The sequence below is a fragment of the Drosophila sechellia genome, chromosome 3L (genome assembly GCF_004382195.2).
Source record: "Drosophila sechellia strain sech25 chromosome 3L, ASM438219v1, whole genome shotgun sequence".
NCBI lineage: Eukaryota > Metazoa > Arthropoda > Insecta > Diptera > Drosophilidae > Drosophila > Drosophila sechellia.
The window spans coordinates 9,383,912-9,398,586 of record NC_045951.1 but is presented as its reverse complement, the minus strand read 5'-3'; the positions used below and the strand labels follow the sequence as shown (position 1 = coordinate 9,398,586).

The 14,675-nt window shown below is 45.9% G+C and overlaps 5 protein-coding genes across 14 annotated transcripts in view; 2 read left to right on the top strand and 3 right to left on the bottom strand.

The window, feature by feature from the left end:
• Positions 1-7,225, top strand: part of LOC6605074 (protein furry) — a 47,050-nt gene extending 39,825 nt beyond the window's left edge. For 3 of the 10 annotated variants that reach the window (XM_032719724.1, XM_032719722.1, XM_032719725.1), the window contains 7 exons: positions 1,208-2,786; positions 2,849-3,355; positions 3,713-4,339; positions 5,120-6,079; positions 6,143-6,388; positions 6,447-6,813; positions 6,876-7,057. In XM_032719724.1, coding sequence (XP_032575615.1) covers positions 1,208-2,786; positions 2,849-3,355; positions 3,713-4,339; positions 5,120-6,079; positions 6,143-6,388; positions 6,447-6,813; positions 6,876-7,057 — 4,468 coding nt within the window. Of the gene's footprint in view, positions 1-1,207; positions 2,787-2,848; positions 3,356-3,712; positions 4,340-4,592; positions 4,623-4,976; positions 5,025-5,119; positions 6,080-6,142; positions 6,389-6,446; positions 6,814-6,872 lie in introns of all 10 variants that reach the window. The other 7 variants (XM_032719723.1, XM_032719719.1, XM_032719726.1 and 4 more) reach the window with 6 other exon arrangements.
• Positions 88-926, bottom strand: LOC6605075 (serine protease 1). Its single transcript, XM_002029880.2, has one exon. It carries the CDS (start codon positions 918-920, stop codon positions 141-143), a length of 780 nt encoding a protein of 259 aa, XP_002029916.1. The 5' UTR covers positions 921-926; the 3' UTR covers positions 88-140.
• A 35-nt stretch (positions 7,226-7,260) lies between the features above and the next one.
• LOC6605073 (peptidyl-prolyl cis-trans isomerase D) lies at positions 7,261-9,025 on the bottom strand. Its single transcript, XM_002029878.2, has 4 exons — positions 8,785-9,025; positions 8,451-8,695; positions 7,934-8,254; positions 7,261-7,864 (listed from the first exon to the last, which is right to left on the bottom strand). The coding sequence occupies exons 1-4, from the start codon at positions 8,864-8,866 to the stop codon at positions 7,361-7,363; spliced, it is 1,152 nt and encodes a 383-aa protein (XP_002029914.1). The 5' UTR covers positions 8,867-9,025; the 3' UTR covers positions 7,261-7,360.
• Positions 9,026-9,666: 641 nt separating this feature from the next.
• On the top strand, positions 9,667-11,541 carry LOC6605072 (odorant receptor 67b). Its single transcript, XM_002029877.2, has 10 exons — positions 9,667-9,832; positions 9,893-9,992; positions 10,055-10,193; positions 10,254-10,448; positions 10,515-10,619; positions 10,674-10,842; positions 10,894-10,999; positions 11,061-11,162; positions 11,217-11,372; positions 11,425-11,541. Exons 1-10 carry the CDS (start codon positions 9,696-9,698, stop codon positions 11,479-11,481), a joined length of 1,266 nt encoding a protein of 421 aa, XP_002029913.1. The 5' UTR covers positions 9,667-9,695; the 3' UTR covers positions 11,482-11,541.
• On the bottom strand, positions 11,522-14,638 carry LOC6605071 (probable RNA-binding protein 19). Its single transcript, XM_002029876.2, has 4 exons — positions 14,486-14,638; positions 12,181-14,435; positions 12,000-12,122; positions 11,522-11,938 (listed from the first exon to the last, which is right to left on the bottom strand). The coding sequence occupies exons 1-4, from the start codon at positions 14,519-14,521 to the stop codon at positions 11,599-11,601; spliced, it is 2,754 nt and encodes a 917-aa protein (XP_002029912.1). The 5' UTR covers positions 14,522-14,638; the 3' UTR covers positions 11,522-11,598.
• Between the last annotated feature and the right edge of the window lie 37 nt (positions 14,639-14,675).

Here is a 14,675-nt window from a genome sequence, read left to right as displayed (position 1 = left end):
TCGATAACCATTAATAAATCATTAACTAAACTTAACTAAATTTAATTCAATCTAAAGTTTGAATATAGTAAAGTAAACCCCATTTTCTGCTCAATGTGGATATATATTTACATAGGTTCATCATCGGTCGATTCTCCTCGTTAGTAATAGGCAATTCCCGACTTCTCTCGAATCCAGTCCAAGTGATCGGAGACACGGGTGTAGCCCGATGGTCCAGACTTGCAGCCGATGGATGCAAAGGTGATAACGCCCACTTGAATGGGATTGTCGTGGGTGACCAGTGCTCCGCCGGAGTCGCCGCCGCACACGGACTTGCCATCGGTGGCCCGGGTGCACATATCAGTGCTGGCCACCGATCCGTATGACCTGGCGCATTCTCCGTTGCTAATGACTTGCACGTCCATGCACTGCAGCCAGTCGGCCAATCCTCCATTGGACATTCCTCCCCAGCCGCAGGCCACGCACCACCAGTTCTCGAAACGCTCACCTTTTTGGCTGAACTTGGGTAGCGAAACTTTGTTTATCAGATTGGTGAAGCTGACGTACGGTGTGCGAATGAGTCCGATGTCGTGACCAGCGGTATTGGGATATCCTGGATGGCGAAAGAAGTTATTCTTGTTCACCGTATGCTGGAGCTGACCGTTCCAGGCACGATTCGAGCCGTAGTGTATGGTCACGGAATCGGTGGTCAGGCAATGGGCAGCGGTCAGGACCCAATTGTTTCCAATTACGGAACCTCCGCCCACGGCTCCATTGTTCATACGCAGGCCCACAGAATACGGTGCCTTGCCTTCGTAGGCCGGATAGCCATTTACGATGATGTCCTGGAGACCCCCACCATGATGAGCCGTTCGACTGCGATTCCTGTGGGCACAGGCGGTGGCAACAAACAATAGAAACAATACCAGCTTTTTTGTCATGCTTAAAATTAAATCTATATGGCAATGGCTTCTGCTTTTTATAGAAGAAATGGTTGCACGTGTTATTTACGGCTGGGGGTAATTAGTCTCCAGTCCATCGTGTGTTATTTGTGCTTTCGACACTTGATGAGTGTGGGTATTAGCTCAGATATACTTTGTCAATGGCAATACATTTTTATTTTCAAACCCATATTGCCTAAATTCAATTAACGCTGCGGAGTTTCTAATTCCGACATATAATGTGGCCATAGTATATACATCAGTTTTAATGCTGGTTTCACTTGCAGATGCAATGTGGCCGTTATGCTGCTCACCGACATTGTAGTGGACGGCATTCCGGGCATCGACTGGACCCTTCACTTGCCTCTGATGCTGCACATCCTTTTCCTGGGACTGGACCACACTCGCATCATTGTGCGGGAGCACTGCAAACAGCTGTGCGTCAATCTGCTGATCGTGCTGGCGGAGCACAATGATCACCTGACGGTGGCCCGCATCCTGTTGAACAGCGAAACGAGTAAACTGGACCTGGGACTCACGGTGCCAGCGCTGCCCGTGATCGACAATAACTTTACGGAGCTCCATCAGCAATTCGATAGCTATCTGCTGCACGTGAGTCCCCAGGCGGCAGCCTATGCCCTGCAGCACAATCACTCCAGCTCCACGATCATAGCGGCGCATCAGCAGAATTTATCACAAACGCCGCAGAGTCAGCAGCCGACGGGTTCGCAAAATGGTCAGACTACGACGCCTCCTGGCTTGACTGCTACTCCAGCTGCCATGCAAATAAATCCGAATAACTCGGAGAATTCGGAGGTGCCGCTGATCCATCCTTATGAGCATGCTCCTCCACAACCGGGTCCCAGTATGCCCATTGCCCATGTGATCAAGAGCCTGCTGAAGTTCCTTGCCCAGGACACGTGTCAGCCACTGTGGAACTATGAGGATATTACGGCCAAGGTGTGGGCAGTAAAATCTGCAGAGCAATTGAGCTGCTTCCTCAAGCACATGGTCAAGGTGTTTGCAGACAGTTATCCCCAAGCTCGCATCGCCGAGCGCTGGGCGCAGACTGCCCTCCAGTTGGGTTTATCCTGCTCATCGCGTCATTATGCCGGTCGATGTCTGCAGATCTTCCGGGCTTTGAATGTGCCCATCAATTCGAGAATGCTATCGGATATTCTCTCCAGACTGGTGGAAACCGTGGCGGAGCAGGGTGAGGATATGCAGGGATATGTAACGGAGTTGCTTCTAACTCTAGAGGCTGCAGTGGATAGCTTGGATTCGGACTTCCGACCCCTGGATGTGATGAAGGATATATTCAAGAGCACACCGAATCTGAACAACAAGGATGGAGGACCGAACTCAATTCTGCCCGGCAAGAAATCGCCATCGGGAATGACGCCACAATCATCGAACTACTCGATTCCCAGTCATGGAAGGAGCACCAGTTACTCGGTGTCCTATTGCGGACGAAAGGCAAACAATTCACCCTGTGACAAGCAGGTGGAGCTAAGGAATCGATCTTCTGGAATCGATCTAGAGCGCAGCGTCGTCTGCAAGTTCGGCGTTGGCGGCGGAGGAGCTGGATCAGCGCTTTCCCGTTCCCGGAGCGCCCAGAGTCTGAAGATGCTGGGTGATACGGCCACGCAGGATGATAAGATGACCATTCTGGCGCAACTGTTTTGGCTCTCTGTTTCTCTGCTGGAATCGGACTACGAACATGAGTTCATGCTGGCACTCCGTCTGCTGACCAGGGTATTGCACCGACTTCCATTAGATCGGCCAGATGCACGGGATAAGGTGGAGAAGTTGCAGCAACAGTTGAAGTGGACTGCCTATCCGGGTGTTCATGCCCTCCTTTTGAAGGTATGTTTCTGAGTTCCCTCAATAATTACTAATATTTATTAATGTTTTCATCCATTTTTTAGGGCTGCACACACAGTGCCACGTATGAACCCACTATTACCCTGCTGTCCCAATTCGCACCGTTGCTGACCCTTCCCGTTTGTGATCCCACCCAAAGCTGCGCCTTCCCAATGAATGTAATCGCCCTGCTGCCCTACATGTTGCTGCACTACGAGGATGCCAATGAAATTTGCATCCGCAGTGCAGAAAACATTGCTCAGGTTTCAACGGAGTTGGGCGCAAAGCTGGAGAACCTGGGCACTGTTATGACACTCTACAGCCGAAAGACCTTCTGCAAGGAGTCGTTTCAGTGGACCAAGTGTGTGGTCAAGTACCTTCATGACACCTATGCGCACATGGGCCTCCACATGGTGGCGTTTCTCATCGAGGTCCTGGAAAAGGGGCCGCAGCAAGTGCAGGTGCCCGTATTGAATGTTATCCACTGCATGCTGCACTACGTGGATTTGTCGGCGCCGCAGGCTCAGAGTATAAATGCCGACTTGCTGAGGGCGATTGGAAAATATCTGGATGTAAGTAGAATATATGTATATGTGTATCTGGGGATTTTCCTCGTCAGTGCAAACAAAAAATCAATCTGAAACATAAACCCTTCATTAAAAGTAAAGCTATCTCGTTGAAACTTTAAACCAGTTCATAGTATTATTATGTCATAAATCTGCCAAATGATAAGTGCATTTTGTTTATTGTAATTATTTTGTCTTTATGGGCCAACATCTAATCTAAATAACCGAGCGAGCTTCTAATTTAGATTATTGTTGGTGGGCACTGAAATAATTTTTAAAAAGAAAGCATGGTTTGATCAACCAACATTATTTATTACAATATTTAGCAAAATCAAAAATACTGAATTCTTTTAATACTTTTAGACGGCTTACTGGAAGGACTCGCTGAAAATCCTGAAGCTGATCGTGACCCGGAGCTCGTCCCTGCAGGTAGTGCCACCCAGCGACGGCAGCAGCGCCGGCTTATCGTTCTCTTTCTATGGCGCATATCCGGACTCGGATATGTTCTGTAAAAAGGAACTGGCCGGTCGCACTATGGAGTTTACGTTCGACGTTTCGCAAACACCACTAATCGGTCGGCGCATCCTGTTGAAGACGGAGGAGCCGGTGGCCGGTGGAGCCGTCTCCACCACGGGCAGCTCCTCGCTGAACTCCACTCTGACAAATGCCACCACTGTGACGGTGGCGCCCAGTGCTGCCCAGCAGCAAACCAATGTCCAGATGCAACAGCAGCGTGCCAACACCAATGTGGCGGCACTGGCAGCCGCAGCAGCTGCCCAACACCAACAGCAGCAGCATGCCATCGGAGCTGGCAGCAGCGTGGTCGGAACACCCAACTCGCCGCGACGGAGTGCCAGCCTGTCGCCGGCGGATACGGTGCCACTGAGCGGATGGAAGCGACCCTGGATGTCTCAGTGTCGAGTGCGTGAGTGTCTGGTCAATCTGCTGACCACCTGCGGTCAGCGCGTTGGCCTGCCCAAGTCGCCATCGGTAAGTGTTGCCCAGGATCCAAACAGCCGACCGCTTGTACATAGCCAGGTGCATGCCTTAGGCTCCCCTAGAGCTCCCCTCTTCTCATGCATTTTTGCAATTATCAATTGTGCAATTATTACCTCTAACTCTTTTTCTTTCATGTAAACAATACCAAATACCAATACCAAATCCAATACCAAACCAAAAACAAACTAACACGCATTATCATCATTAACCAATCAATCTGATACCAAAATCGAAAAATATCTAGGATGATTTCATAAACTCAATTTGCTCAAAGGTAAAGGACACGTTTCTATGTGCCGCGTCTAGTTTTGCTTTGTGTGATTTTAGTTCTCGCATGTGGTAGTTATACATAAAATTTTTTATCATTTTGAATTTGATATTTTTAGTTCTATTGAAATATTAAGCAAGCAATATGTTTTCTATGTTCATATCAAGTTCTTTTTGATATGAAAATTACCAAGATTATTGATCATCGTTTTTTGTTTTGTCCTGTGTTCCATTCCACACAATCGAGTCACACAAAAATACCGTAATTTTGCTTTTCTATTCCGTTGTTCCGTTCGCATGTGGCATGTTTTGTTTCAAACTGTACTTTTCGTTTATATACTCTTTATCTAAACACATTTAGTCGTTGAGCACGTCACTACTAACCGGATCGATTGCGACCAGACAAAGCGTAAGCTTTATCTCAATTACTCTTCTATACTATTCATCTAAATGTTAATCGTTATCTTTTGTGAACTTAACTAATCGCTTAAACTGTACATATAGGTGATCTTCAGCCAATCCTCGGATCTGATGGAGCGCCAGTCTTCGGCCGCATCGTCTACGGAAGAAACTTCCGGTCCTCAGGGTGACCTGAGCAGCGGTTCGAGGCGCGACGATGGTCAGCCCGATTTCACCGTCTTCAAGGACTTTGATTTCTTGGAGTACGAGGACAGTATTGCCGGCGAATCCACGGACAACTTCAACTGGGGAGTTCGTCGTCATCAGCTCTTCGAGGGCGATGAGGATCGCTTGAATTGCGGCAGTGGCATTGGTGGCTCCATTAAAGGAGGTCACTCATCCGCCTTTGAGGACAGCTTCAGTGATAAGACTCCCATTTTGAGTAAGAGGAAACGACAGATTGCGGACGATTCATCCGACGAAGAGGCTGAATCGGAGTCGCCTTTGGACGAGGATCATCGTCAGTCGTTCCTGAAGTCCGGGTACAGTGCTGTGCCCCCCACATCATTAAGTCTTCGAGAGCGCAGGCGACGCAACTCGGTGTCGCGAAGCGATACCAGTGGATCCAGTGCTGGGGATTTAGGTGACCTAACACCCTGTAATGCCTCGCCACATCTACCGGGCATCATTCGATTCTCCGCCGCCATTCATGATGAGGCGGAGGAGAACTGGCGTCGCCAGGTGCAGGCTTTGTTGGTCAATCAGCCATCGGCCCACACCTCGGAACTACTGCAGCAGCTATACAGACTGATCAAGGAACTTACTTTCAAAACGGTCAACATTTCCAAGGAGGCGAAGAAGTTCTTTACCGGCATTGGCTCACAACTGGGCAACAGGATCTCTCTTTTCACGGATTTGCTCAGTTCTCGTGCTGATCCTCCTCAGGTTTGGTGCAGCGATCTGCAGGCAACCTCACCCAAGCTCTTTGAGACGTTGCGTTTCAATGTTTTGGAGGTGCAGGAGCATCTGGAAACCTTCTTCGATCGTAAAGATCAGGTTTTGGAGGTATAACCATACTCATTTATGGAATGGGATGACATTTATTTAACGAAATTGTCTTGATCTTAGTGTTTGGATGCAGTGAAGACAAGTTGCAAACTGTCGCTCTTCAACGAGGCGGATGTGGCTGCTTCTGGGCTGGAGTTGCCAAGCACCTCCAGTATAGTCTATATGCCCTTCGATCCAGCTTCCACTGAGGTGGTCCTCGACTTGGGCCGCTCGCTTTACAAACTGATGTTCCAACTGTTGCTGCTCATCGAATCAAATCATAAGATATCCTCGAATGTTGTTAATCATTTCCGTATGAACGAAGACGTGAGTGAAAAGACTGAATTTGATTGAGAACCAGTTGTAATAACGAATCCAATTGCAGATGCACGACATATCCGATCTCTATGCCCTGGTTCGCGATGCCTTGGTGCGCTATATCAGCGAGGCCGAACTGGATTGCTTGGAGTCATCCACTTCGACGGAAGGCGAGCATACGCCAACGCCTTCGCCTGGCTTGCCTATGACCCCAGAGGAATTCGAGGCTGCCCTTACCGAGCACATCGATCTGCAGCGCTGGCCCAGCGCCATTGCTCATGTGCGACAGTATCGACGGATTTCAACGCTCAACGCTAGTGGTTATCAAAACGTTACCATATTTAGCTATAACAGCGGGGACAATCGGCAGAAATGGGATGAAATGTCCGTGATACTAAATGCTTATGCGCATGGTATTATGAAGGATCGCACAGGTATGCTAATAAGACAAAGATACAAGTGCTCCGTAACTAAAACCTTTTTACTCTTTCAGCAGAAGCCTTTATAGTATCCAAATCCGACTCGGAGCTGTTCGAGATCTATGCCATTCTGTCGGAAAACTTGTATCATGTATCCAGCGCTCTGACTAACATGGAGATCAGCATGAAGAGCTACTCGGCAGGCAGCGCATCGGGCAATTCGCATCGCAGCGAACAGGACATTGTGACAAATCTTTAAAATAATCTGTAAACTAAGCTAATCGCAGAAGTAAGCTCCCTTTTATATGTAATCTTTTAGTGCGTAGGCTGCATATTAGACACTGCGGTGTACGTAAGCGATCATTATTGTGTACGAACAAATGTAAGTTAGGTACGATTCAATATATTTATCAATTACAGCCCAATACGCCTATCCTTTCCATTTAAACGAAAACTAGCGCATTACCTTCTTGTGGTAAACCACTGACTTGGTAAATCCAACATTTATTTATTAATAAGTATTTACATTTAAGAAGCCATGAAAATGGTGACTGGCTGCCAGCTAGGCAAATAGATTTTTAAGGGCATTTCGTTGTTGTCGGTTGTACTGGGCCAGGAGCTGCTTGGTGCTGTTCAGTTCATTTAGGATCTGTTTATTCTCCGGCAGGAGATTGTGAGCCGTTTTCAAATCGTTAATGGCCTCCTCGTAGTTGCGCAATCCGCGTTGCGCCTGGGCGCGTCGATAGAAAGCCTTGCTACATTTCGGATCTCGGCGAATGGCTTCATTGCAAACTTCTCTAGCGCTCGTATAGTTGCCAATTTTTAGGTCCACAGCGGCTGCATTAATGTTGTTTACCACGGAGAAGCCGTCGACCTTGAGCAGATCCTCATCGACAAGGTGTTTTTTGAGGGGATTCAGTTGCTGCCAGCCGAACTGTCTGCTCAGGTAATGATAGTAGCGATTCGCCTTGCGATATTTTGCCCGCGCTTCGTGATAGCGGCCAAGCTGATAGAAGTGATTGCCCGATTGGCGAATGCCCGTGAGAAGCTCCACCGCCCCATCACCCTGTTGCACAATAAGCAGTGTTATTGGGTCAGTGCTAAAGTTATGACGGAATATATAACCATAACTCACTGTGAACTTGTCAAGCTTGCGCGGCCAGTCTTGGGGATAGGCAGGCAACTTGTCCGCCGTCTCGTCGTTGCACTCGATGCCCCAGTCCTCGTTGTGACCTATCTCTCCGCAGTCCCGTATCACGATCACCGCCGTCGGATCGCCTTCGTCATTGCAGTTTTGTTCCATTTCAGCTACAATACCCAAGCCACGTAAGACGCGACCTACGACTACGTTTGTTCCATTCAGATTCTCACAGCCCGCGGCCGAAATGAAAAACTGCGAGTTGTTGGAGTTCGGCTTGCCGTAGTTGGCCATGCTGACCACGCCCTCTTCGCTGTGCTGTGGAAGATTATAGGTTATATGATTTGGTTATAAGAGATATGCATGCATGTTTCCAGCTTAATGTCAAAAGATTTAGATCTTATAACAAGTGTTTAACTATTAAAGAAAATAGATTTATGCATTTATGGGTTGTTCTATTGGAATTAAGAATCTAGAGATATCCGTGACCTCTTTTTTGTAAAATGGAACTTACTGAGAGTTCAAAGTTCTCGTCATCGAAAACTGGTCCGTAGATGCTCTCGCCGCTGCTTCCATCGTTCTTGACCACATCCCCGCTCTGGACGACGAAGACTCGCTTGATCTTGTGGAACTTTGTGCCCTTGTAGTGGAGCGGTTTGCCCAGAGTACCGATACCACATTCGCCCGTGCACAGGGCACGGAAATTTTCCGCTGTCTTCGGCACAACATCCTTGCGCAGTTCAATTATCATGCGACCCGCTGTGACAATATATATGTACGTGTGAGTAGCAGATTCAACTAGTTGGTTGGCATGGCAATGGCCTCAATCTCGGTCAGATTCCACTCACCATCCTCCTTGCCAATGGAAATGTCCAGGTAGACCAGTGGATTTGTTGATTTCACCGGACGGATCAGCTTGCGTTCCTCCATTTTAGCCCTTAGGGGCGGGCCTTCGCTAATGTGACTTATCACTGCCCGCCAAGTACTCCAGACTAGTCCAAACTGATATTATCGCCCGATTTCTGAGTTGCGAATAAAATTGTTTACCTTATTTCGCAGTGTGACTGTGTGGGGATAACGGCAAAACACCTGCAACTCGCAGTAGACAACGAATGCAAGACAATCCATGTAAATTTATTTATTCGAGTCGAATGTATAATTTAAAGTAACGGACACAATTTTCAAAAATAAATGCAAGATTCTACACGGCACACAAGCAGGAAACATATTTTTGTAACAATATTTGAGTAAATTCAACGACATTACAGAGGTTAAGGTAATATTATATTCCCTTTAGCATATTGTTGCAAAGTTAACCAGAAAAACGTATTGTTTGAGCTTTTATTAACGTGTTTAATAATATATATATACGCAAACTTAGAAAAGTAAGGGATTAAGCGATTTCTTTAAATTTAAAGATGTATTAAAAATCAAGGCGATGTTTCCGCTTACTCGATATTGCTAACACTAATACCAATAGTGTTCGACTTTAATTTCATTATTAGCCTTTTTTGAGGCCTTTGTAGCCATGGACCTTCGATGAGTTCTAAATTTTTAATGCTTTTGAGTAACGCCCATCCAATTTGTATAATTATTTGTGTCTCCTATCGAGTTGCACAATAACCACAACGTATAGCAAATTATTTGGAAGGAACCATATAATTTGGGAAGCCTAATTGAGACCCGAAAGCCATTGCAAATGCATAAAAAGCGTATGATACGAGTTCTCTTCAAACAGTACAGTATTCATCAATACGGAATGGAGGACCAACTGGATCATGAGCTGGAGCGGATCGACAAGCTGCCAAAGCTGGGACTTCTGTGGGTGGAGTACAGTGCCTATGCACTGGGTGTTAATATTGCACCGAGGAAGCGTAGCTCCAAATACTGTCGATTGTATGGTTTACCCTACTATATAACTATATTTTTTGGTAAATTAGGGTCTTTCTTATCCAGAACTCGCATTGCGGTATTGATTGTTAACTTAAGCATCATCTACAGTCTGGTCGCCTTCATTATGGAGAACTATATGATCTCCTTCGAGACATACGTTGAGGTTTGGTTTACTGTGGCTTATACTTAATCTGCGTACCTCTAATCCATTGTATTTTATATTAGGCTGTTTTACTTACCTTTCAATTAAGCGTTGGTGTGGTCAAGATGTTTCACTTTCAGAGCAAAGTGGAATCGTGTTCCCAACTAGTGTTTTCTACAGAGACTGGTGAGGTATTAAAGTCACTGGGTCTTTTCAATTTGGGTAAGACAGTAGAATCAATGATATCTGTTCTTTAATATGTTTCGAACATTTCAAAAACAGAATTGCCGAGAAAAAAGGAACTGCTGAGCTCAGTTAGTTTGATTTTGCTTAACAATTGGATGATCATCGATCGTCAGGTGATGTTCTTCTTCAAGATCGTTTGCATGCCGGTTCTATACTATTGTGTTCGACCATATTTTCAATATATCTTCGATTGCTATATCAAGGATAAGGATACATGTGAAATGACCTTAAGTAAGTGACTATATTACTGCTTTAGCTACTATTTGAACGTTCTGATTTTATTAATTTATATTACAGCTTACCCGGCAATTGTGCCTTATTTGCAATTGGGAAAATATGAATTTCCCTCCTATGTGATTCGCTTCTTTTTACTTCAATCTGGTCCGCTTTGGTGCTTCTTTGGTGAGTCTTCGAAGTTATTTACTTAAATAATAATTGAACCACTTTTTCCATTAGCCGTTTTTGGTTTTAACAGCCTTTTCGTGGTCCTTACCAGATATGAGTCTGGTCTGATAAAAGTCCTAAGATTTCTGGTCCAAAATTCCACCTCGGATATCCTGGTTCCCAAGGACCAAAGAGTTAAATATCTTCAATGTTGCGTAAGACTTTTTGCTCGCATATCCAGGTAAGAGGATAGACTGTTTAAAACTAACACTTCTAACCACTTTTCATTTAGCCATCACAATCAAATTGAAAACCTCTTTAAGTATATCATCCTGGTTCAGTGCTCCGTGAGCAGTATTTTGATCTGCATGCTGCTCTACAAGATTAGCACAGTTTTGGCAAGTTGATTGATAAACTTTATGGTGTATACATCTATTAACATAAAAATTGTTTCTTTAGGAAGTTGGCTGGGTGTGGATGGGCATGATTATGGTCTACTTTGTGACCATAGCTCTGGAGATCACTCTGTACAACGTGAGTGCACAGAAGGTGGAGAGCCAGGTATATTATATTGTATAATTTTAATGTTTATGCAAGGAATTATTGTATTTTTAGAGTGAACTGCTGTTTCATGATTGGTACAACTGTAGTTGGTATAATGAGTCCAGGGAATTTAAGTTCATGATCAAAATGATGCTGCTTTTTTCACGTCGAACTTTTGTTTTAAGCGTTGGTGGGTTTACAAGTCTATCCCACAAATTCCTAGTGCAGGTATTACATTAAAATTAAATTAATTATTAAATTATTAAGATTCCACTTTCAGGTCTTTCGGTTGAGCGCAAACTTCTTTCTGCTCCTGCGCAACATGAACAACAAATAGGTTGCAAAGCATAGTTATTGCAGTTATTAAAACAGAGTCGTACAGTTTTGTTCATAAAAATAACAATTTCTATTTATTATATCGTGATCGTGATACACTTTCAAGCTACGTCGAGGACTATTGCTCCTCCTCTTCGTCGTCATCTTGATTTGGCTGCACACTGCCTTCTACATCGAAGAACGATTTTCTACTGCGTTTGGCCGCAGTGGCTGCTTGACTGCCATCGAATTTGGCCGCCGTCCGCTTGCGAAGCTCCTCCACGTCCTGATTGTCGTCATTAGCGCTCCACTCAAGCACCAAACGACGACCGTAAAGATGCGTACTGGCGCTTAGGGCGTCGAAGGCGCGTTTGGCCTCCGCCTTGGACATGTAGTCAACAAAACCGAAACCACGATGCGCATCCTCGCCCGTGGTCGCCTTTTTAGGAATACGTAAGGATCGCAGTTCGCCAAAAGCCCTGAAAGCACGTATTAGCAATAGCATTAGAATTTTTCCTAACAGGTATGACCTATACGTACTTTAATATATCTCGAACCTCGCGGTATTGTGCCTGGAAGGGAATATTTCGCACCAGGATTTTGGTTCCCGTTTGCTTCTTCTGTGAGGCCAGTCGACGTTGTGCACCATCATTATCTTGGGTCCTGTAAAAGATTATAGCATTAGCAAACTAAAAGTATCCTCTTATGTTCCGCGGCTTACTTGAGCACCCGATCGCTGCGCTTCAGTTCGACGGGATTACCATCTATGTGGGTGAGCTGCAAGTTCTTGAGAGCATGCTCTGCCACTGACGACTTCTTGAACTGAATGAAGCCGTAGCCTAGGGACTTGAATTCCCGGGGATTCTCGGGATCCCTTCGTTTAGCAATTTCAACAGTGTGAATGCTACCCAAATGGCGGAAGTGTTTCTCCACAGTTTCCTGTACTGTCTTAAAGTTAAGGTTCCGTAGAAATAGTGTTGTGTTCGGTTCGGGTTCATCATCGGCATCCTCTGCCCTAGAATCCTCCTCCTCAGCTTTCACATCATTTACAATCGGTTTCTCCTCCGGCTTTGCCTCCTCTGGTTTCGGTTCCGATTTAGGAATCACTGGCTCTCCACTAAGCGTCTTGGAAAAGACCTGTTCGGGAGCCCACTCCAAATAGAGTGGGGCATTCTTGAATTTGCTGTAGGCCAACTTTTTGAAAGCTTGCCTCGCTTCCAAAGGATCACAGTACTCAATAAGTGCCGTAACCCCACTGGGAGGTAGCACAATTCTGCCAATTGGGCCAAATCGACTAAAGATGGGGGTTATCTCTGAAATCTCTGTGGCTGCCGGAAGATTTTTGGCCAGTATAACAGTGTTGGAGCGTTTCTTTGCGGGCTCATCAAAAGCATCAAGGCGAACGCCTTCTTCCTCCAGAAAGCGCTTCATCTCGATGACGACTTGGGTTTCTCCCAAAGCCAAGCGCACGGCGGCACTACTGCCACCATCGCTTGTGTCCAGGATGCGTTCCTTTGAGGTCTTGAATTGCTTGGCGAGAATTTCTGCAACAGCATTGGCACCCAGAAACAATGTGTTCCAGCCAATTGGTTTTTGGGCGTTCTTCTTGAGTTTCAAGGCCTTCTTCTCTTTGAATGACAGACTGGCATCGTTTTCATCTAAATCCTCTTTCGGATTCTTTTCGATGTCCTTGCTGGGCAGAAGGTGCAATAGACGGCCATGGAAATCAGTGCCATCGAGGGTGTTGAAAGCCTTTAATGCGTGCTCCGGCATCATGTACGTAACTGTGCCAAAGCCTTTGATTTTCCGTGTGAGCTTGTCGAGGGGCAGGTTTACCTCCACCACGGGACCGAACTGCTCGAAAAGCTTGCGCAGATCCTCTTCGGTAGTAGTGTAGGCTAGATTCCGAAAGAATATCCTCCCGGACTCGGATATGTCATCTTCTTTGGATAAACTGTCCTGCTGATGCTTCCACTTCGCATTGCCCGCATCGACGGCGGCTGGTGCCAATGGTTGTCCACTCTTGCTCGCTTTGGTCACCTTGTTCTTCTCGGTAAAGTCGGAGAAGAATACTTGCTTGCCCTTGATGAAACTCTTGTTTTTAAGCATTCCCTTGGCCATGTCTTTCTCAGTTTTGAAACCTACGTAGCAGAAGCCGTGAACTTTGCTGGGAAGTCGAACGGAGTACGGTTTCAGGGGCTTGAAAAACTTTAGCACCTCCTGGCGCTTGGTGTTGTATGGTACATTGTGTATTTTGATGGTGAACAGCTCCAAATTTGATTTATCCGCCTTGGCTTTGGGTTTCTTTGCGGTAGGTTCGCCGGATGTGGTTGCCATCAGGGATTTCATATACTCCAGATCGCTGATGGGCTTTTCGGCTAATTTATCGGTGTCTTCTTCCTCATCTGCCTCATCGTTTGAGCTATCCTCATCTCCTGCATCCGCATCCACACCACTGTCATCTCTGCCAACTCGAGATTCTTTCTGTTCTTCTTCATCCTCTTCGTCGTCGTCCTTGTTTTTATTTATTCCCAAATCGTTTCCCCACAGGGTTCGCGACTTGTCATGCGCCTCTAGAAACTCTTGGAATTCCGGATCGTCCTTGTGTCTGCTTAAAATTTGGTCCACCTTGTCAACTTTCTCTTTCTTCTTCTTTTTCTCAGACTCCTTGGCCTTGTCCGCCGCCTCCCTTTCTTTCTCCTTCAATTTGTCTAGGTTCTTCTTGCTGTCCTTGGCGTACTTGCTCCAAGATTGTGGCTTATCTTCGCTGCCCAAGGCAGCACAGGATTCGACGCGCACCCGGCTGGTCTGTATGCATGTGTTGTCAAAGTGCCGGATGGCCGACTGGGCCTCCTCCTCGGTGCTGTAACCCACGAAGCAGAATTGCCGGAATTTTCCATCGGGCGTGTATTTTAATTGCAGATCCGTAATCGTGCCCTGGGCACCAAAAATCTGACGCAGTTTGTCCTCGGTAATCTACAATTTCAGTTAAGATAGATGCTTTTTCTGCCAGACTACATACTCACATGCTTGGGGAGCTGTTTGACTATAATTCGTGACATGTTTTGTAGCTAATTTGCCGTGCTGCAGCTAAAAATTCATTAAGAACACTTTTGTTTACAAACAAATTGAAACAACACGTGCATTAGATATGCAAAAAGAACGATAGTAGCCTCAATGCTATCGGCTATTGGTCGTCGATATTTTGTATGTTAT